General features: G+C 38.1%; 1 protein-coding gene across 1 annotated transcript in view; it reads right to left on the bottom strand.

Annotated features, from left to right (window-relative positions):
* grik3 (glutamate ionotropic receptor kainate type subunit 3) overlaps window positions 1-24,041 on the bottom strand; it is a 124,827-nt gene that overhangs the window by 56,921 nt on the left and 43,865 nt on the right. Inside the window, exons 2-5 of the mRNA XM_058647563.1 lie at window positions 7,067-7,240; window positions 5,496-5,753; window positions 4,857-5,038; window positions 2,434-2,487 (exon numbers count right to left, since the gene is read on the bottom strand). Of these exons, the coding sequence (XP_058503546.1) occupies window positions 2,434-2,487; window positions 4,857-5,038; window positions 5,496-5,753; window positions 7,067-7,240 (668 nt within the window). The remainder of the gene's footprint in view (window positions 1-2,433; window positions 2,488-4,856; window positions 5,039-5,495; window positions 5,754-7,066; window positions 7,241-24,041) is intronic.

The raw sequence follows: 24,041 nt of genomic DNA, 5'->3' as shown, positions 1-24,041 counted from the left end.
ACAGACTGGCCCAATCCAGGGAGACAGAGAGAGCGAGAGAGTGTGTGTTTGTGTGTGTGTGTGTGTGTGTGTGTGTGAGAGAACAGGGGAGGCAGAAGCAGAGACAATAACAGAGAGTGAAAGGAACAGCACAGAACATGCTGGTACTCATTCCAATTCAGTCTGTTTGTCACCAGTGTCAGAGTGAAGAGCAGCCGTGTCCCTCTTCTGCCTCTGCTTATATTAGACCGACAAGATCATTTTAGGAAAAAGTGAGAATTGTGAAAATATGTCAGGAAAAAAAAAAACTAAACAATGAGCCAGACCATCAATCATTTTTAGACCAGCACGCTCATGGGTGGTCCGATTTGCTATTTAATAAACGTGGGCAGTGGACAGTAAAATGACAACTGTGCCGTTTTGAAATGAGGAAACACACGCATGCTGTGACTCATGTGTTTTTACTGGCACTCACAAGTTTTGTTTTTTTTTCCCAATGATTAATTGTTACAGGCTATACACAAACAATGACAATACAGCTGGTTTTGCTATTTTCATAGGGTTTGCAGGCTGTTTGTAGTCAAATATTAAATGTAACTTTTTGTAGGATTAAGAAGATTGGGATTAAATAAGTGTCTCAACCACACAAAATATATATTATTGAAAATAAATAAGAACTATTGTGTTTTCATCTCTGGGTTTGATGATTTATTTTTGTGCTGCCATAATTAGTAACTACATGTTTCTCTTGTACAGTTTAATTATACAACGTCACCACTACATGCCACCAAATCCTACTCAGTGGTCCTTTTAAGAGGAAATTGACAAAGACCAAATGATAATAATGGTAATCCTACTTATTTTTGGCATTGATTTTAATGCCAGTCTTTTTATATCCTTCCTGACACAACCCTCTCCATTTATCCCAGCTTGGGACTGTCACCAAGAATGCACTTATGCGCCCCAGTGGCTGGATCTCTTAGGCAATATTAAGTGTCTTTCCAAGGGACACATTGGCATGTAGGCTAGACGAGCTGGGGATCGAACTCTTGATTTTCCTGTTGGAGGCTACCCTGACCCACTGATGTCCACAACTGTAGACTATAAATATGCATTACAATTAAACAGAATATGACATACAGTACTGTGTAAAAGTGCCAGGTGGCTCTTGTTTAACTCTTGCAGGCTTTTACCTGCAACATTAACTAAGGTTCCACTGCAGGTTTAAGAGGGCCAGGGTCGTGTTACTGTTCAAGTGTAAGGAGAGGTCACACAAAATGCACAATTTATTTTAACTGCATACATGTTTGCCAGATTTTCTGGATGTGTTCCAATAGAATGATTGGGAATTAATTATATTGTATGATAAGTATAGTATTGCTAAAACAACAAGTCAATTGGTGGCCTGAGACTTCTGCACAGTAATGCATGTTATGCCATTTTGAACTAATGCAAATAAAGCTTTATGACATCTGAAAACAATAACTTCAGTTTTAGCTGGTGATATAACATTTAAAGTGTGTCATGAACTGGATGCACACACGCTGTGAAGTGCCCCATTTTGCCAAAATGCTGCACCGTGTCACCACATTATGCTCCTGCTCCTCTCTGCTTGTACGATACATGTAACATAGAGAGGATGGGGCATGTCTGCTTTATAAATGACAAATCTGTGCATCGTTTCAAAGTAAATTTAAGAAATATTGTAAAAACACACGCAAGACCGCATTGGCACTGCTCATATATTGGATAGAGGGAGGGAGGAGTGATTGTGGTAGAGAATAGGAAGAAACTTGAAAAATGCTGCTAAGTCACTAAAACTGTATTCTTAATCCAAATGTTTATTTGACAGATTCATTCTTGATTATTGCACTGCAGCAAAAACACAAAATCTCATCGAATAAACATTTCACCAACATTATTAATGTTGGTCAATACATGTTTATCAAGTTACGTAGTTTTGTGTATCATTTCATAGTATTAAACTGTTATTTTTTATAAGATAGTGATGGCAAAATAAAACTGGGCAAACATATTTTATCATCCAATGAACGATATGTCAGCCATTGGCAGGAAAAACGTAGTAGTGAAGTTAGGTAAGTCAACTTTATTAAAGCATTTAAATAGTCCAAGTCTGCTGTAAATATGTGACCTAATCCTGTGAAATCCTTTGTAAATGTGTGAGTCTCATTCAGTTTCAAAAATCAGGCTGTTGTTTGTTTCCTTTTTTTTAATGCTGCCACCTCCAAGACTTTTGTTGACTTTGCTATAAAGTAGAGTGTTTACTACAGTACACTGAAGACTCCATTATGCCTCCAGCTTGTCAAACAAAATTGATATAATGGACTGGATCCAAAGCCCATTGGCAATTAGCCGCTATTCATCAAAAACTCAAGCGGTGGAGAGATGAGAACAAACGGGACTCTATTTGCATTTACAAGCATGATACATTACCAGAGTGGTGAAGATATAGTGGTAATACTCTGTCATCATCCCCATGGTCTGCGCCTAGAAGGATACCGAGACAGAGAATGGGAAAGAAACAAGTGGATGACGGAGGACAGAGAGAGAGAGAGAGAGAGAAAACGGTCAATTTGTGGTGCCATTTTAGAATTAACAGCTCAGTGAGAACAAACAAAACTGGAGAGGTACACAAATGACTTTCATCTGCAAAGAAGAAGAAAAAAGCAGTTTTTAATGAGCATATTGACGAACATGCTGTTCATTTTGTGAGTAAGTTTCCGCTCTCACTTGCTGGGAGTTCTGCACCATATGTGGTCCAGAGATTTACAGAATGGTAACAGTACTTGATGACTTCCTATGCATCTAAATTGTTTTAAATGGTTCGAGAGAGCGAGAGAGAGAGAGAGAGAGAGAGAGACCAGCTTTCAATCAAGGACTTGGTAATCTTTGTCTCATAGATGAACACTCCATCACTGCCACTTGTTTTACTCAATCTACATTCAAAGGCAGGCACGTTCCCAAGGCAGTTGTGCTTCCCATTTAATTGTACCATCTGTTGTTGGTGGGGGGAAAAAAAAGAAAAGAAGCCAAGGTTATGTAAATAAGATGCTGTGCTTCCATGGAGGCAAATTCACCCCCCTGCTTTCCTCCCCCCTCCATCAAGCCAAATGCATGACATTGAAAATGTGAGTGATGTTTTGTATCGTAAGCCTGAGATTTCATTAATTAAAGTAATCTATTTGCACGGCTGCAGGACGCATTTACAGTGATGATGCAATATAATTCTGTCAACATTTTCTGTTCTTCATCGAGCTATTATTTTAGTTCTTCCACAGCTGCACAAACACTGTTATAAAAATTAAAACACAATTATTATCGTGTAGGGCCAAAAAAAAGTGTTTTTCTTTTACAACAACAACAACAGCAACGACAACGACGACAACAACAAGGACAAGGACGTGCAAACTATTTTTACCATCCAGACTGAGAGGGAGTGTAACCTGACAGACACGTTGAGTGCAACTGAGCTTGTCAAAATGAAGACAAGGATGCATCATGTTGTTGAGAATCATAGCATGACAATTGAAATATCCCAAGGGCCTTAAACAGTGTTTCAGATGTGACATTTAAACCATTTTTAAAATATAATCGCATCAAATTCTACTTCACACACATGCACCTGCACCAGTTAGATCACGTTACATTGTCTTTCTTTCTTTCTTTCTTTCTTTCCTTCTTTCTTCTGTTCACTATTTCTCTATTTTTCACAATATTTGGTCGATTGACTGATCACATATTCACTTCCGGTCAATACAGTTGGATTTCTATCCTCCTCTGCAGCAGAGCACAACAAGAACATATAAACAAAAACAAATATAAAACACTAACATCATTGTGAGTTGTCCCAATCTCTCTTTCTCCCCAAACCTTTGGCGATTTCCTTGCTGTTATTATTCTCCCTCCATTCAGTCTTCATGAACAGAGTTGATGTCAAACTGCTGAACAACGTTTTTTTGTGTTTGTTTTTTTTTAACGGTAGAATTCACTCCTTTGTGTTTTCAGTCACGCTGTAAACTGTTTGCAGCCGTCTCACTTTAGAGGGAGCAATGTTGCCATTACCTCCATCTTCCTTAACAGGAAACAAATCACTTCCTAACTATATTATGTAACATTGCAGATCTAAACAAACTGAAATCTACACAAAGGTTTTCCATAATGCACCACAGCAAATCCACACATGCCTTAAATAGAAACCTTTTATTGCTGTATGATACTCAATAGCATGCACATATGTAAAAAGAAACACTGTTTAACGATGATTTGTTTAAGAAAAGGGAAGTGTCTGGAGGTTTTTTGCCTATAAACCTTCGCTCACTTCCTCTGTCATGTGGACACTGATTTCATGGCCCGAGATTGCGCAGACTGGCCATGAGCACATATATGTCAACTTAGATTTGAGCAACTTGGGAGGACTCAGTTATTTAAATAACATGAAAGGAGATGAAACACTTGGTAAACATGTTAATAGAAGTTGACAGCTGTTGAATAGAGGAGAAGGGGGGGGGGGATGGTGGCATCCAGCAGCCTGCTACTGACATCTATAGAGCATCAGACCACCCACACAATCTCCACTGTATGCATCATACTGACAGTGCTTTGTTGACTGACAGTTGTTTATATCTTTTATATACACATGTATATAAAATACATATATTAAAGTCAATTTGGGCAGCACTTCACTCCCACGTATCCACTGCCAAGTTCTTGGTAAGAAAAGGCTTAAATTTTCCATTCACTCCAAATAGAATAAGTGTCATCCAGAGTCAAAGAAAGATTCAAGGACAAGGACAACATAGCAGCAATACCAATTTCTGACAGGTGGGTCAGTGATGCCATGAAAGCCTTGCACTGACCTGTTTGAGAATCTGCGCTGCCATTTGGTGACTGCAGTCGAAAATGATGCGGAACTCCCGACTTCTCTTCATTTCTTTGAGAAGAGGTCTCGTGTCCTGTGTGTCAACAGGAAGCTGCCGGATCTTTAGTCGGATGTTGTACCGGGATGGAGCCATTATCAACTCCTGTAGTCTTATAAGACCTGAGGAAAAGAGACAGAACCAGTTTAGGCATGGCGCCACTGAAAATGCAAAGAGAATATATGGCTGAGATTCCATGAGACTGCGTTTATGCGCCTTTTCAATTTATGCATTAAAAACAAATCTAAATGGAAAATTAAAAAAAAAAAAAGTCTTCAATCTTGAAGGAGGTGGCAAAGTTGTCACAATGATTAAAGGTAAATGTGAATAAGTGCAATGGAAACACATTTAATGACTGGAACATCCTCCAACAAAATGGCAGAAATGGCAAAAAAGGCAGATACAGTGAACAGGAGCAGATTTATATGAACTCATGAGGAAATCATTTAGTGCAAGAGGGAATTATTACATATATAGAGGGATGTTATCAGGTTGTGCCTGATCAAAAAAAATTGGTTATAATTTGTGATCCAGTGTAATTAAACCTAGCGTTATAGAAGAGTGTAAGAGTGTCTTCACCTGTGCTGTCGTCATATACAACAGTGGCTGTTTTCCATTTGAGAAACTGCACCAAGTCCAGGATGGCGTAGCTGAGCGAGGAGTAATCCGGGTACAGGTTTGCGTAAAAGGTGTCCCGGCTGTCCATCGGGTGGTGTTTCCATCGCACCTGGACGTGCGGCACCTCCAGTGCATTGCAGATGGACTGCACGGCATTTGACGATGAGCTGTGTGAGGGCCCAAATATTGCAACCACACCTAAAGACAGTTGGTCACAAGCTAAAGAGGAAGAAAAGAGCAAAGTTTGAGACGAAAGGAAGTTCTGTCCTATCAAAGTGCATCCAGTATGCATTCTGAAGAACATAAAGGCAGGGATTAAAGGTCCAGTGGTTAAGGGCCAGGTCATACTTTTCCATATTGGGCTGTGCAATCCCTGCACAGACGAATCTGCAAACACCTCATGTTTGATTTTGCACATGCCATACCATAGCAGACGGTGAATGCTCCCTGTAGCACAGCACTTTCTATTCCAATTGGTGCCGTGCTCTTGTTTTTGGTAAAAAGAGACAACGAAGCAGATGGTCACCAAGGAAACTTGCTTAAGGAAGACAACTCATTCATTCATTGTCTACCACTTTATCCTCCACATGAGGGTCACTGGGCCGCTGGAGCCAATCCCAGGTCACCAGTCCATTGCAGGGACAAACAACCGTTCACTCTCACATTCACACCTATAAACCAGTGCATGCGTATTTGGACTGTGGGAGGAAAACGGAGAACTCAGAGAAAACCCATGTGCACATGGAAAGAACATCCAAACTCCATACAGAAAGGCCCTCGATCGGATCGGGTTGCAAACGTCGGTCTTTTTGCTGCAAGGTTACAGTGCTAGCAAACCACTACCCTGAAGTGTGGTCCTATGTACCAAAAAAACACAAGGAAACACATGGGAGGGCAAATTATGGTGAGAAATAATTGCTACTACCATGAAATGTGAGATTTAGTATACATGCTTGAAACTTTAAACTGGTGCAGACCCTCTTTGTAGACACAGACTGCAGTAAGTATGACCCGACCCTAAGAATTAGTGACATGGAAGATTCTGCTCATGCCTCCCTTTCCCAAGCAGGTAACTGTGGTGGCCTTCACATACCAAGATGTAATTACACTTTCTCTTTAACTCTCTCTACTCTCCCACTCTATTTGCCATTTCCTCTCTCTTCTTTGTTTAGTTTATGCATCGGGTTTATGTGGGAAAAGCAGTTCATTGTTTGCGTGGGAAGCTTCTGCTACAACATGTAAACATAAGTAAAGCAAGGCTCTTATCTTAATGAAAGACTAAGCCTATAAGGCTATGAAAAACTTTTTTTTTTTATCTTAAAGCGATTATACACTTATCCAAACATAACTTATGGGTAGTATACTACATTTCTGCAAATAATCCCTCCTAAATGTCACACACTGGACCTTTCCATTCTTGATCCAAAAAAACATTAAACTAAACAAATATTTTGTTCCGTAGACGTCTAGATCCCTGTCGTCTTCCACAGTGAGATCACAATCCTTTACTAAACGCCAAAAAAGTCACTCACCTTTTCTTGACGCCTCAAAGCTGTCGTAGATATTAATCCTCTGTATGTCATATGTTAATGTTGTGTTTGGCAACAAAGTCCTGTTTCTGTTGATGTTATTGACAGCAAATTTAAAGGCAAGCTCCTCCGCACTGACGAGTGAAACAGGTCCGTCTGTTTGCTCAAAAATCCCACCTGAAAGACAAAACAGAGGGACATGTAAAGGCCATTATAGCGGAACATCTCGAACATTGTAACAAGCAGATGACAAATACAGATTCTAAGGCTACATTAAAAGACATCGAGAGGCATTTGCACTCTCAGTGCAGTGAGGAGAGCAGTGCACATTACACAATGTATTATTTTGCTCCGCAAACATGGAGCAACCCTCTCTGTTTTCAGTGAATTTGGAAAGAACCAGTATGAGCTTTGAAGTCTAAAGCCATAATGGATTTAAGGAAGTGGATACGTGTGTCTGTGTGTTCCATCAGGCCGGTTGTCTAGAGTGTTGTCTCTCCATTAAGATGTCCTTTGATTTCAACAGAAAACCACATCGTTGGAGCAGATATTAGGCCATTGCTACTCTTCTTTTACAAGAAATTCAAAAGTATTTTTTTATGGACTGCTGCTCAAAACAGAAATAAAGTGTGTCCATGTTCACATCAAAGTCAAACCAGCACTACATCCTTTATTGTGAGGAATGCATCAACTCATACTGTGTATGAATACCAAGTACTGATACGAGTATTTCCATCAAAATAATCAATAAAAAATTTGCATAAATTGACAACTACAGGTAAAAGCAAATATCATATTATATTATATTATATTGTATTGTGTTGTATTGTATTGTATTGTATTGTATTATATTATATTATATTATATTGGCTGTTTTTTTTATGTTGGGGTTTGCATTTGTCCATATTTACTTTTGAGAATCTTTTATTTCGCATAAAAAAAACATAGTTTGCTGTTTATTTTCACTCCAGCTGTGTCTCCTTTGCTGTGTGTCAGTTTGAAGCTGAGAGAGAGAAACAGAGAGAGCAGCAAAACACTTCACACACACACCACACTGTAAATTAAATGAGTAGGGGAATCGTGTAGTCTGTTGATATGAACGTAGGGAAACGCTTTGTTATTGGGTGTGATTGTATCAGAGTAGTTTTGTGTGTACAAGTATATGAACATAGTGTCAAACCAATACCTGATATGTGGTAACCAATGTACAAATACAACACAATTGAAACAATCAACCATGTTATTAAAAAATGTGATTGTATACACAGACCAGGTAATTTCTCCTGGGGAGGTCTGTTAAATGTGTGAACTTCTCCACTGTGGGATCAATAAAGTCTAATCTAATCTAATTTAATCTAATAGCTGGAGCACTAAAATTAGCTACTTTTAGTTTGATAACTACAATGCTGTTATAGTGATGTCATCACATTTTCTAAGCGTGGTTTCAAAACCAAGAACAGAACAGGTTAGGCATTTAGTTGTGGTTAAGATTAGGCTAAGGGGCTAGGGAGTGCATTATGTCTATGAGTGTCCTCAGTACAGTAAGATACTGCACAATAATGTGTGTGTGTTAGTATTTGATATCTCTTTAGGACCAGTCGTCCTCATGGAGACCGAAACCTGGTCCTAATAAGGAAGAACCTAATTTCAGGTAAAGTTTAGGATAAAGATTGAAATCGAGTTAAAGTTAGAGTTAGGTATTAACTAGTTATAGAGTTAGGTATAATGCTTTGTTTACCCTGTCCAAATGAATGGAACTCATTGCCAAGTCCTTTGTATACACTGCAGTAACATTTCCATTGACTATATTTGAAATGTGACATGTCTTAATCATGTATAAGTTTTGTATCAGTCAACTCTTTGCCTGCTTTGTGTTTTTGTTTGGAAAAATATCACTGTCATATCCTCCAGATCTAACATTAAAACAGTTTGTGCGCTACAATGTGCAATTTGCATAATCGGTTGAGTACCAAATGTTCCAAGTATTGTCAAATGTAAGACATCAAGGTTCTGCTGTGGCTCTTGCTGCAGCCTGAAAGAAATCAGTTTAGACAGCTTCTGAAAATGAAGCCTGTAGGAACATCAACCTATGGAGAGTCTGTCTCCTCCACCTGCACTCTCATCATTGTATCCCTTTCAGTAACAAAGAAAAATGTCTCTGACACCATCTGTCATCGCTAATAGAAATGTTTACTGTCATAAAAAGTAACAATTATCTTTGTTCAAGTGCTTTTATGGATACAGTAGAGACACCAAGCTGATGTTGAGTTACATCTTCCTTCAATTCTGGTCCCTGCGCTGCATATTTTAGAGGTTTCCTTGCTCCAACACCACACCTTTGGTTGTTACCAGGCTTCCGCAGTTCTTGCTGATGCGCCAACCATTTGAATCAGGTGTGTTGGAGGAGGGAAACTTATAGAAACATGCAGGGCAGTGGGGCTCCAGGACCAGGATGGAGAAACCCTCATATAACTCATGGCTGGTTGCGTTGTGTTGACAGTTATTATTTTATGTGACTACCCAAGTATTTTTGTGTTGTTGATTTGGAAAAGACGCATTCATTGGTCGTGTTCCAGCCACTCATTTCCATCAACCACTTGCTATTTGCGGGGCAGCCTACAATTTTCTTTTTCATACTCATGATCTCTTCAACCTACAAAGACTAAAGATATCCATCTAACGATAAACTGCCAAAGAGAAACACGACTAAAAACCTGGAGTAGTATATGTATTTATACAGTACCAAGAATATCCATAGTTACTGGCTTCTTTTAAACCTGTAAAAGTGTTAAAAGACACAGAAAAAAAAAAAAATAATAAAACAATTTAATTTAGTAGAACAACAGAGCCAGAGCTGCACCATTGTTACTCCATCAAGAATCAGATAAAGAAAAGAAAAACTAAGGTATATAAAACTTTTCAATATCAGTATTAAACATAAACATGGGAAATATTCATACTTTTTATTTATATAGCACCTTTCAAACATATAATGCAGATCAAAGTGCTTAACGATACAACATTTAAGAAAGTATCGCCCATATAAATATAAACATACAAATAGTAAATAAAAATGTGTAAAAAACTAAGAGGGATTTGTTCTATTGTGCTTTGGTGTGCTGTTTGTCTTTCAGCTTTTGCCACCATCATGGCTCGTCTGCCAACCTGGTATTATTTCACTAATCCTAGACAATACCTGGTCACAGAGAGCTGAGCTTGTAAACAGCATCTGTGACCCGCCGATGCTCCTGAACAGACCTCCAGTGCCCAGATCACAGTCATATATCTGCTGCAGTGAGCAGAGTGGCAAGTCTAGGAGCCAAGACCATCTCACTATTTATGACTCAAAGCCTTCCCGGATTGCAAGGGAACGTGATGCATAAACCACCCGGAGGAATGTGTCACATTAAAATAAATGAATCCTTCCATTTCATAGGGGAATCTCATTAGAGAACATTAAGTAATCACTGGAGTATATAGTAATTTGACTGTTAAAAGGATAAAATGTGCATTGCTCAGAAACACTTTAACCAATTTAATAAACAAGGGGAAATCTACTCTCCTTCCAAACACATCCTGTGTGGATGATTTAGTTTAGCTATTTTTTTTTTGTATCCTGCCGTCAGTAATGTAAAACAAGGGAAAAGCAGTACTTTTTTAGCACCACCACAATTGGAGTTAAGCGATTGTTATATTATGGAACATTGTTTACAAGTTCCTATTCACCCAACTATGCTGAATGTTCATCATTACTGTGAACGCATGGAAACTGGGATGTGTGAAACTGAGACGAGATCTTGTGAATTGTCTTCAAAAGGCTTCAAATTAGCATGTCTATAGACGTGAACACAAAGGGCTTTAATTAGTCTCCAAGGTTCTGCCACAATATATAAATCAGCCACTAATTGCATCCATTTCCATAATATGTTCTTTGAGTAAATTGTGGATTGGCTGCATTCAAAAGCCAAAGACTGATGGCTGCAAGTGGAGAGAGAGAGCACTTTACTTGACTCACAAAAATGTACCATCCAAATACCGTCCAAACTTAGCGACATGTTAGCAGTAACAGGAGGGACAACTAGTGCCGGTACTGTACAATAGAATCCAATTTTCATTCTGTTAAAGGGGACTCACATGTAGGCGGTTGAGGCTTCAACTGAAATGCTTTGCTTTGGCTGATGCTCATGTGTCGCCAAACTGCATTGCAACTCCCTTGGGTTGCTTTAAGCGTGGCAACACTTACAATGTTCAACTTCCAAGTAGCGCCAGTCAATCAAATCATGTCATGCAAACATTTCAAACACAAACTCTAGACAATCAAATCACATGTATACATTTAGCTTCAACACTACACCATCCAAACTGAGCCACCGGACAAAGGTTTTCATCATACAAAGTGCACACAACAATGCCGGACATGCCATCACCATTGATTTAGCAACATTAGCAACCATGACAGACACTGCTCTGCAAACGTCCAGACGCCACCAGCCCCAAACAATATAGTGATATGCACCATACAGCAGGTACAACTTGTCAGATATCCTAAGTCGCTCCAAACGTTATTGTTTCCATTATTTTATCACTTTTTAATGCTGAACTATTAAAAGTTTCTCAATTCTGGTCTTCAGGGACCTCTGCATGTTTTCTATGTTTTCCTGCTCCAACACATCTAAATGAATGGGTCATTATCAGGTTTTTTCAGAGCTTGTTGATGTGAGTGAAATGACTATCTTACTGTATGTTTCTTAGAGTTGTGTGTGTGTGTGTGTGTGTGTGTGTGTGTGTGTGTGTGTGTGTGCTTGAGAGGATATGAAAAGTTCATATCACAATTGTTCTGACCAGAAGATTGGAATTTGTGGCATTATTATGATCATAGTAAAAATGTACTTTTTCTTAAGATTTCTTCTTTCTTTTTTCCCCATTTATTTGCAAGAGTAATTGCACGAGTAGGAGTGGCATTGTCTAAGGGTGGGGACAATATACATGTACAAAAACTACATGTATACATGTACAAGCAAGCAGTGTACAAAAGGGTGGTTAATGTGTGTGAATGCATTTTATCTATAGATCAAATTCAGAAAGTATGGTAATATTTGTGTAAAGTAAAAAACTACTATGACTATGACTACTACTAATAATAATATATGTTTTTTTGGAATTCGGGCACCATATCTTAGTTGGCTCAAGAGTGCCAGACCCATGGAGGCCGCCACTGGCCTGCAGAGAGAGTGCTGCTCCAGACAGATCCACATTTGTAAATGCAAACTTTCTGTCTGTACTCTAACTTCCTTTGGTTCAATTTAATTTCAGAAAATTCAGAAAACTTACGGATATGGAGGGAACAGATTCACCAACGTAAGTTATGGCAACTTCACCAATTTTACCATGAAATAAAAAGGAAAAATCCTCACTAAGATCATTATATATCAGAAAGTCCTGGAATGACAGGAAAGTCATAAAATGAATCACCAAGATTGAATGTTTGCGAGGCAGAGAGCACTTTTAAATCACTCATATGAATGATTAAGCATTTTCTCCATTCAGTAATATCGATATTGGAAATTCTCCAATTATTATTATTATTTTTTTTAATCTTGATGCACCCTGATTTTGAATTGCCCCAGTTGTAAGGGCTACAGATAATGTTTTTTTTTTCTTTTTTATTGACACTTTATTGATGCTATTATAACTTTCAATCAATAAGACGACAAAAAGTCACTTCAGAAAAAATACATACCTTAAATATTAGTATTAACAAAAAAAAAGCCCAAGACAAACAGACTTCTCTTACTGATAAAGCTCATTCAGTGTTATGAGTATGTACCAGCATTGCAGCACAGAGATTGTAAGATTTCTAGATCTAATCACATGAAGCAAAGGCATAAAGAAAGCGGAAAAGCCTTGAAATTTAAAGTCAGTTACAAGATCATAGCTGATAGAATATGTCACACACTATACCTGGAGTGTTAAATATTGATATTGGAGCAAAAACACAAGTTCATCAAGATTTAAAACCAGTTCATCTGATCATAATCCAGATTACAAGAGCGAGACATGTAATTATTGAAGCTACTAAAGTATATATTAATAAAACATTTGGCCTGCATACAAATGAGAGTTGAGCTGAATTTAATTCTGAGGCAGACGCTGTGGGTGCAGAGGGGTCTGCATGGCCTAAAGGATACATGCTGAGGCAAGTCAAGCATGGGATGCAGCACAGAGAGAGCCCCACATGTTATGTACACGCAAATAATACACAAAGAAGTGGGAAGTGGGAAAATACACAAGCATATACCCAGTCTCTGCTGCAGTGGCAGACTGCCTGCAAGCCATCTTAGCCAATTTGGTTTGAATCATGTTAGAACCCCTGCAAGAACGTATTTTTAATCTGCACTGCAATGATACACACTTCAAGGACTGTGATCTGAATTATAGGATGATTATTTGCCAAAAGGAGGCTGAATTAAATGGATAAATCCATTTGGTTCCGTTTACTATTTTAGTTCTTTGGTTTGACGACTTTTGCCTGTTATGTTTAAGATTCATTCATTGTCCACAGTGGAATTAGTTTTGATAATGTTAGTGTCATTTACATTTAGTGTATTTCTGCTTTACTACGACAGAGAGATTCAATGTTCAAAATTAACATAATTTTCTTCAATATCAACACAATAAATGTTTAAGATATATCAAAAATCATATCTATGCACTGTGAAAACATACTTACATCAACAACATATGACGTAAAACGTGGTGCATAACAATTATCATGGCAATTATGAACTTTTTTGTTCAACCCTACCCAAAAGATAATCATTTTCAGATTATCAGAATCTGACAGATGTTAAGATCAAGGCCATATTCTTCATAACACATTTAAAAACAACCCCTGTTGCCCCAAAGTGCTTTCCATTTCCATTTACTGCAAAATGCAACTGATCGCTAAACTCAACCAGACGGGAGCACTCCAATCCTTTTTCTCTCCACTGGCTACCAGAGCGTTTTGGTAATGTTAATGTTTGTTTCTGAAGCCCTAAATGGCCTTGCTCCAGCCTATTTAACTGAAATTTTAATTGTTCACAAGCAAGGCACGATTATAATCAGCCCAAGTCAAGATACAAAGAGTGAGGTGACCGAGCCTTTTCAGTTGACACCCCCAGATTGTGGAATAAGCTTGACATGGGCCTCTTTAAATCCAAACTTAAAACAAATGTGTTCAGAATGGCTTTTAATACCCAGTAGTGTAGTGACAATATTTATTCTATTTTATTCTTTTATTTTCACTTTTTTTTCCCTGTGTTTTATTTTCATGCTTTGGTTTATGTTTCATGACATGCTTTTATTTTGTAAAGCACTTTGGTCACCCGTGGGACTCTACATTACATTTAGCTGCTTAAAAATTTTTACTGAGTAACAACATACAATTAGTCATCAAATAAAATCAGTAAAAACACAGCAATGGAAAGAACAAATAAAAATAAAGACAAAACAATAATAATAATAATTATTATTATTAGGATCATTTTAATTAATAAGTAAAAAAAAAGCTCAACTGGTATTAAAAGCCAATGCAAATAAATATGTTTTTAGAAGAGGACAGACTGTTCCACAGTTCAGTGTCTGCCACAGAAAAGACTTTGGAGCTAGGAACGTCCAGGAGCCGCCGACCTCCGTGCTCTGACTGGAGCGCGGCGGTTTGGTGCAGTATTTTTGCAATGATTTAAAAAACAAGCAGTACATTTTTGATCTGGATCCTGTCGATGACAGGAAGACAGCGTAATGAAGAAAAAATAGGGGTGATGTGATCACATCGTTTCTTCTCTGTCAGTGAGGTACATTTAATTGTTGATGTAAAATTATACACTTCATTTGAATACATTGTTCTCCTTTGGTATACAGATATTTGGCAACACTGTACACATGTGTGGTCTAACACATTTTAACACTAACTGAAATATTAAGCTAAGGTTTTTTTTCCAACACGTGTTCCCAACGAAGTCAGGACCCACTATGAAGCAAGGCAATTATTATATCATCACACTTTACAGCTGCAGTGAAACAACACCATCGCCCTTGTGCTACACAAAATGTGTGCAAAGTAGCGGCAAGACCAGTGACCTTTGTGTTACTTTCTGCCCGAGCATGAATCTGACCTGACAACCAGTTTCACAAAAACACTGAGTACATGACTTCACTTGACCTTCTAAACCTTGCAAACCTCACTTTTTATGGGGTTTAAAAAAACAACAACAACAACAACAAAAATAACTGTGGCCTGACAAAACTGAGATCACTGAAGTCAAAACTAAGTAAATGCAACAGTTAAAAAGTTACATTATTCAGCATTAAATGTCCAAATTTAAATTTAGAGGTACATAATTCTCCATTATATTATACAGTACGTTCAACACATTGGAACAAACTCTTTGCTGCCAGAAAACCAGTGCAGGCGTCCAAACAATGACACCAGCTCATTATGCTCTGGGATACATGTGTGATCGCCCACTGCATTTCAGAGTGATGCTCTTTTGTACTTTCTTTGCGCTGGAGGGATTCCCAATCTCCCCGTGAATAGTTCCATGTCTCCCTGGACGTGCAACAGCACAATGAAGGCAGCAAACAATGACCAGCACAAAGAACACACACATACGTTTAGCAGTGCAGCCAATTTCTGGGGGAGAAGTTTCACAGTAAACGCAGCCCAGGTATCTTTTCCATTTAATCAGTGATAAGTATCATGACATGACAGGAAATGAAGGATGCTAGTTAATTATTGCTGTCTGGTAGCATGATGGCTCATTAGTTCCTCACAGCAAGAAGGTTCTAGGTTTGATCTTAGCTGTGGGTCTTTTCCCCCCTCATGTTGACTTGGGACTTACCCACTGATCTGGTTTTCCCCCCGCAGTCCAAGCACATGCACTTCAGGTGCATCAAAGACTCTAAATTGCCACTGGCTCTTATAGTGGGATTGTATTTGTCTATGTGTTAAAGCAGCGGATCAGTGACCTGTTCACCGTGTTTGCATGTCTTCCTTTTGAAGCTCCAGTAACTCTATAAAATCCTTATTAGGGACACGGGAGAAAAGATTAATTGGTGATTAATTACTCTGGTGACTCTGTAAGCTGCAGAAAGCAAGAGCGCTGCACCAGGGTTGAGTTTCATATCCAGGTTATTAAAATACTAACATTCTGGGATCACAGCGCTGTGTCCTGAGCAGCATCCATCAAATGAGCATAAATATTATGCACTTGTTTCATTTGTGACAAATAACTCAAGGTAATTTATTTATCTCTGAAACTCTATTTGTTTTGTTGCGTTTATTGTCTGACTCTCTTTTAAAATGTTCCTCTTTTTTTAGGTTTCTCTGCAGCAAAGGTAACAGAGTGCCTGCTCACTCTCTGCACCATGCTGCGATTGGTCAGCGTCTCCTGTGATGCTTCAGATTTAGTTGTGAGGCTGTAAACAGACATAAAGGAGGTGCAGCCAGTTTTGAAAATCAAAATCACTAACACACTTTACAAATCACAAAGGTTGCAATGTGCTATTTTTGCTAAACTGTTTATATTTTTATATTTTCATCCCAACCTCATCAGGTTTTTTTCATTTTGGTTGTATGAATCAGCTGGTTTATATATTAGTGATTTAGGTGTTTTGAATTCTATAACACACACCAAATGATGTGTTGTGACATTTGACTTTTAAAATGCATTGCAACTCAAATCCCATTTGCAGTACGTCATGTATCACCGGAATCATTCAGCTCCAGCACTGTGCCTTTAATATCCAAGTATAGAGGAAGAGAAGAAAGAGCTATGATGCATGCACAGGAACAATAAGACTCTTACACACATCCAGTCCAATCCATATGGGTTATGTGTGCAATATGTTAATGTGATATACGGTAGAACAATTATAGAAAAATCTCTCCGAAAAAAAATGACTACTGCCAGTGTGAATGACTAATGCGTCTGAATATATAAGTAACACATCTGCGTTTATGAGTGCCATACTGTAGTAGCATCAAGTCTTACTGATAGCATATGGCTATCATATGCTATCAGTAATCATCATATATATATAAATAACACAAATTCACTACCTCAGACATTTCATTTTGATTTGCTCTCAATTATTACGCCATATGATTCCACTATACTTGTGTTTACATGGGATTAAAAGTATATTAGGATCATAAGCAGTTTGTTCATGCTGTAAAATGCCGACTTAGTGTCTTATTGTAATGTGGGTGCTTACATTGCATACATCACAACCAGTGTGCAAGCTAAAGAATGGTTAAGCTTAAAGGATTAAATGGGCCATGTCACAATATGAGTTACATCAGGGACTTTGTACAATGATAATGCATGTAAATGGACTAAATCAGAACAATAAGTCCTTAGATGGTTTCTTCCCCCGCTTCATTTTTCTTTTTTTCAGAATCCCAACAATGTCGCCAACAATAGGAAAGTCACATTTCAAGTTAAATCACTTCAGTGATAAAGTCTACGCCTAATCCTTCGGTTGCTTATTTGATTTTTGGTAAAAACTGACGCCAGCACTTGGTAGATGCACAAACACTTAGAAATACAACTAATTTACTTAAACTCATAACCTCAGACTAAGACAGTCTGTCTGATCTTAATATACAGTTTGTCAAACACATGCAGATGGGCTGAAATCCTTGTATCGTGTACACAAGTGGCATCTGGTATAGATTTGAGAATGTTAACACAAAGAAATGCTATACTTAAAACCTAGTGGGAAATATGAAAAAAAACAAAAAAAAAACAAACATGAAACCAGCTGCTGCAAGTTACAGAAATAAACTATGTGACAAGAGAAAATGATAATTATTGATGGTATTATTGTGACTGTAACAATAATACTGCAATGTTGTGTTATAATAATGTTGTAATGATTGTATATAGTAATTTCTCAATCTCTTTTCCAATAATTAATTAGAATACAAGGAACAAATGTAGGAAATATGTATGAAGTATTAAAAAAATGAACATTTAAACTTCTACAAGCTAAAATATTAAGTATGTCGTGTGATCGCTACTCAAACCTAAATGGAATGATAATTTGATGCCATTGGGAAAATACATAGCGTGTGTTCCTATTTCATGTCAAAAATGGCTGCAGTGAAAAAGGTCACTTATGTCAGTTTATGTTAGACCAGCTTTGAATCACATATTTTATCTATATTTATGTTCAGTGCACATATTTTCTCGATGCATCTTAATAAAGATAATGAAAAATGAATATGGAAGTCACACACGTTTGCTTAAACAACACGACTGAGACTTTTCCCACAGTATCACCATCATTATCTACTGGAAATATCAAGCTGAAACTCTATACATTTGTCAGACTGGAATATGAAATGACAGTGTATGTTTTGCCCACATGTGTATTATGATGCTCATTCATATACAGAGTATTGTCTAGCCTCAGTAACTTCATCTTTCTCTCTCTTTCACACACACACACACACAGACCCAGTGATGTGTCTGCTAAGCTGACTTCCATTCATCACTCAGACTGACTCATTCATGTCTTAATGATTTATGTATTTACCATAACATTGTAAAATGTCAAATGATTGTCTCATTATTGTTGCGATCCATTTTGTAGAAAGACACTTGTGTATCTAGTAACAGTATCCCCATAACTCTTCAGGAATCTAAGGTACACATATTTGCATCATTGGTATAGATACACTCTCTTTGTGTGTAGTCTTGAATGCTCAAATATGACAAACTTGACGTGTCACCGGAAACAGCTACTTTGACACCAACGTTTTAGGTGTCACAACATTCAGACAAATGCGTAGTTGTGTACACAGCTTTCACTCAGCCTAATATATTATCATATAAATTGAATTTGGTCCATAATGAGAAAGGATGTTTTAATTATGTTATTTCTCCCTCTAACTCACTGTCCACATTGAATCTCCACCGAGCTCCATCACAGCTGAGAGGCATTCTTATTTATTTGATACGATTAGTAGCACACTTGCAGCCCTATAATGTTGTGATATCTCCTCTGTCAGTGGACTGTCAGGTAACAACACATTTGTAAAATCTAATTTTATGCTCAAGTGGTTCTGCTTCTGCAATTTATCGCAGCTATCGCTCACCCCCGCTCACCCCCGCTCCCCTGCTCGCTCCCCCTCTCCGGTCCCCACCCTCTCTTCCCAGCTTAGAGAGGTGTTTTGATCTCATTATCATTCCCAAACATTCACACCAGATAATCTGCCAGGGCGGGAGCTTGTTCCCTGCACTGTGCAGGGCATCCCGGTCATGAATTTGGGTGTTTGGGCGTGCTTGCAATGAAAAACCTTTTCCCCCCCAAATTAGAGGTAATCTGTGTATTTTTATCGCTGTGTGCTATAAAAACATTGCCGTGTCAATGGGTTACTTCCTGGTTTTTAATAAGCCAGCCTGAATGTTTCTGGTAAACTGTCAGTCAAAGATGCAGAGATGTTCTGCAGTCTGTGTCTGCAGAAGTAACCAAGAGTATTTAGCGATGAATTATCAAATTTATTCATCATTCATCATTCAGCTGTGCACAGAGGGATGCAGCAGTGCTCTGCTGTTGTACTGTACACTCACAAAACTGAAATGAAATACATTTTTCCTTTTAGGCCATATTGAATCCATCATTGATAACTACTAAAAGATGATTTAAGCGTTTTTGATTGATATAGAAAGTTGTAATCACTAAGGCTACTTAGGGTTGCCAACTTCCTGATAAGAAAATAAGGAACGGGGGAATAAAATACATTCTCTACTCAGTTATACTGTTGAAATTTGGATCGCCTTACTTATTTACTACCTCTATAGGACCCTTTTTTGGCATAAACACTGACCTTCTTGGGACCAGTAGTCCTCATGGAGACCAAAACCGGGTCCTAATGAGGCAGAACCTTGTTTCTGAGGAACTGGTTAAGTTTAGGGTAAAGCTTTGAATTGTGGTTATGTTAGGTGATGATATCGCTTTGTTTAGACTGTCCAAATGAATGGAGGTCAATGCATTGTCCTAAAATGAATAGCTGGGCAAACCTGTGTGCAGGTGGATGGGGGAGGAACACAATCTTTGAAGGAACACCATGTCATGTATTATTTGTACATAGGCCTACTACACTCTTTTTTAAAGCCCTACATCATGTTGTATGAGAACCCAGAGAGGACACCAAATTGATTAGCCAAACACAGCAGTGTGACTCAGGTGCCCTTTTAGAAAACTCAGATCCTTTCCAGAAGCAGTGCACAATGCACAGTGAACCTGCTTTAGACAATCCTGTACCACAATGCACAATACAAACAGCCACCTCCGCTGTCTGTGGCCTATTGTTGTCATGGACATAAAACCCACTCCGTGCCAAATCCTCACCCTAAAGCGCCAATGCAATCAAACACAGTGCCAGGAAAATGGTGTGTGAGACAATGGTAACTAACACCAGGTGGATGCAGGCTCTGTATGTGCCAAGCTTGCTGTGTCCATCACCTTCCCTTCCCCATCTATCTCCTCACCCACTGCCACCTCTCTTTGTCCACATATGGTGGCAGAGAATTATGCAGACCTGCAGCCTTGGCACTTAGTCACCGCAGGACACAAAGGTGTCCAGCAGCAGGAGAACAGCTCCGCACTGTGCAGGAACAAACGCTTTAGAAGGTGCATCCTCAATAATAATGTGCATTTGTGTGTATATGTGTTAGAAAAGTACACTTACGTACCCAAAAATACCTACAACATCCAGTTAAATATTATAGCGTTGGCAACTTTTGCCAACAAGCAATTTTATCATGACCCCAAATTAGCTTCCTCACCAGCTGGATATTGCCTCCTCCTCTTTCTTTTGGTTTAAAAATATAGTACTAGACACTCTCCATTTTTTGTCTCGTTCAATGGAAAAACAGAGTTTCTAAATAGAAAATGCTCCAGTGCCAAAGTATACACATTAAGTATTGTAAAAAGAAAATGGTTTACAAACAAAGCAAAAAAAATGACTTCAAATTGTCAACAGCCAAAATAATAACTTCAAACTTTAGTTAACGAGTTATATGAAAACAATCCTCTCTACATTTGTTTGAACTTACTGAATTATTTGTGTTTAACCGATTTAAGTATTTTGTTAAGTTTTGTCTACAGTTTTTTCAGCATAAATTCTAATTACAACATAATAAATTCAGTTTAAATCATATCACATCAAATTAGCTACTGTAATTAAAGGGATAGTTTAGTTGTTGTTTTTTTGTGTGTATGAAGGTAATTTACATAGACAACATTCAGCACACTGCCTGTTTGAAGAGTGACACAGGAGAACCTGAACATGACTTATGCATGTTTTTGATACGAAGAGGAACAGCAGAGAATATATGACAATATGTGAAAAAATTGCCCAAAGGCAGTAAGGATACCAACTGTGGTTAAACACAAACTAACAGAATAACTTCTGAGGAAGTTACCATCTGAAGGACCATCTGAGGAAAAAAAAAAACATCCAAATGACATGCTATATTTTGAATAGCACATTTTCAGTGGTAATATGATTATACAATAACACTTTTCTGAGCTCAATACTCAATTCACTACCTTGAATTCCCACTCCAGTACAGTCTTTTACCACATTAAAGTTAGCTGTTAACAAGTCATTTGTGCTGATGCGGCACAGCAAGTCATCTTTCATCTGGAAGGTTGAGGGTTCGATTTCTAGCTCTGCTAGTCAACATGTTGTTTGATGTATCCCTGGGCAATGTGCCTGCAGCGTGTGAATGGGTATCAGGAGGAAAGAAAACCACAGCACACAGGTGCACAGTATGAATGTGTGAGTGAATGGCAAAACTGGAGTGTAAAGTATAGCTTTGAGTGGTCATCACGACAAGAAAAGTGTCACATAAATACAGACCATTTACCATTCAGCTGTGTTCCAGTTCTCCACTATTTTTACATAAATCATTTTACAATATAGCATACACACCCCCACTTCAAAAAAAAAAAACTGTCCCTTTAACCTCTTATACCTGGGTATAATGATTTCACACAGTTTTGTGTGTACCCACACAATGAAATTGAAAACTGAAATTCAACAACACACATTATGGTTCACCTTTTAATGGAAATGAACATATAAATACTTTGCAGTTGTGTTCACGGCAAAATAAAATTCTGTCATTTTTGCCGAAAACCATCAGCAAACAACACAACAGCACAAAGTAAAAGTGACAGGGCATGTTCTTTTCTCCCAGGCTGCCGCTTCAAAGACAGAGTCTACTGTATGATTTCATGTGAGCGAGTGGGCTTTTTCTACCATGCGAGCAGAACACAGCATTTGTCTGAGAATTGCAGCTGCTACTGCTGCAGCGGAGCAAGGCAGTGTCGGCCCAGACAACAGCACAGTGTGGAGAAAACACAACACCCTCCTTTGTTTCAAGGAGGCCGCTGTGTTAGCACAGCAGCGGTTTTATTTTCACTATCTTCCGAGAGCAAGTCCAGAGTCTCTTATTCTCATTGTCTGACGTTTCAATCAGGTGATACGAGAATAGCCCATGAGTGAAATATGAGGAGAGTAACTTTTACTTTTAAGTCTTTTCAAATTCCATTGAATTGCATTTTATGTGAGAATCAATATTAAGTGATGAGTGTCAGTAAAACAGCAACACTGAAGGCCAAGTGTAAACGCCTTCAATACCCTCAAGGCCCTCCACATACACTTTTATGTTCACATTCTTTGTGTGGTGGTCATTTGGGGGCTTGAGGCTGTCATTTTCATTAGGAGCTCTTTGAAGGGGACCTTTTAATTTTTATGGTCGCAAACCTGCTGCCGAACCAATTGACTCACCCCGGGAGTTAAAGCACCACACGTTGGATTTAAAGTCTCTAAAACGAACAGCTAGGATCGCAAAAGTGGTGGAGTGCAATTGAGATTGATTTTTACAACTGAGGGTGCAATTAATATCAAGGTCTGTGTTTACTGCGGCAAGTAGCTTCAAAGTCCGTACTAAAATGGAGAGGCATTGTTTAATCTGAGCCACATTATTACCATGCAGTTTCGACAGGCACTTAGTTGCTTTATGCTTAACATAATTAGAACAAGAGTTTGACTTCAGCGTCATTTAAAACTCTTTGACAGAGCCATTACTTCTGGCCCCCTCCCCCCCACCCTGTAGAAATGAGTGAATTTTGCCAGAGGCATTATGAAACTAGGATGTTTTGTCTTGTATAAAATGCAGTAAACATCACTGACAGACAGGAAGTAAAGCACAAAACTTGACTGCAATCCATTTAATAACGAATACTCCAGGCAGCTCGGTATTTATAATTCATTTAATGGCTGAAACAATTAATCAGTTATTAATCGATTACTGTTTTTTGGTTTGAGCGTTTTTATATTTTTTTAAGAATTCAAACAGGCTTTTAAGCTTCTAAAATGTATTTTTTTTCTGTTTTCTTTGCTCCATATAACATATAAAAATCATGAAAACATGAATATTGGTTTGTGGACAACAACAAAAAACAAAAAACATTTGAGAACATCATCATATTCAGGTTTGAGAAACACTGATCAAGAATGTAATCGACAGATGAATCAATTATGAACATAAGCGTTAGTTACAGCCCTAAATCTGATTATAACATATTAGGTTTCTAAATATGTAATACTGAGGCTGGGCAATATGGGAACAAATTGTATCTTGATGTACATTTTTATATCATTTGCTATCATAATATAATTCAAATCAATATTTCTGTAATGTGAGGCAATATGGCTTATAAATAATACATAGATGGGATATAAAGCTGCACACAGGTTGTTTCTCTGGCCTCAGCAAAAGTTTGCACTTCCCAAAAGGAGAGTGACAATACACTGTAAAATGCTCTCAAATATAATATATACTGTTCATGCATAAAATATAGTTATAACCCTTTCTTTTCAGATAATACCTGGTTCATTTATTTGGCTTTTTAA

This window comes from Solea solea, chromosome 13 (assembly GCF_958295425.1).
Source record: "Solea solea chromosome 13, fSolSol10.1, whole genome shotgun sequence".
Classification (NCBI taxonomy): domain Eukaryota; kingdom Metazoa; phylum Chordata; class Actinopteri; order Pleuronectiformes; family Soleidae; genus Solea; species Solea solea.
The sequence above is the reverse complement of the archived record's forward strand: the minus strand, read 5'-3'. Positions and strand labels throughout refer to the sequence as shown.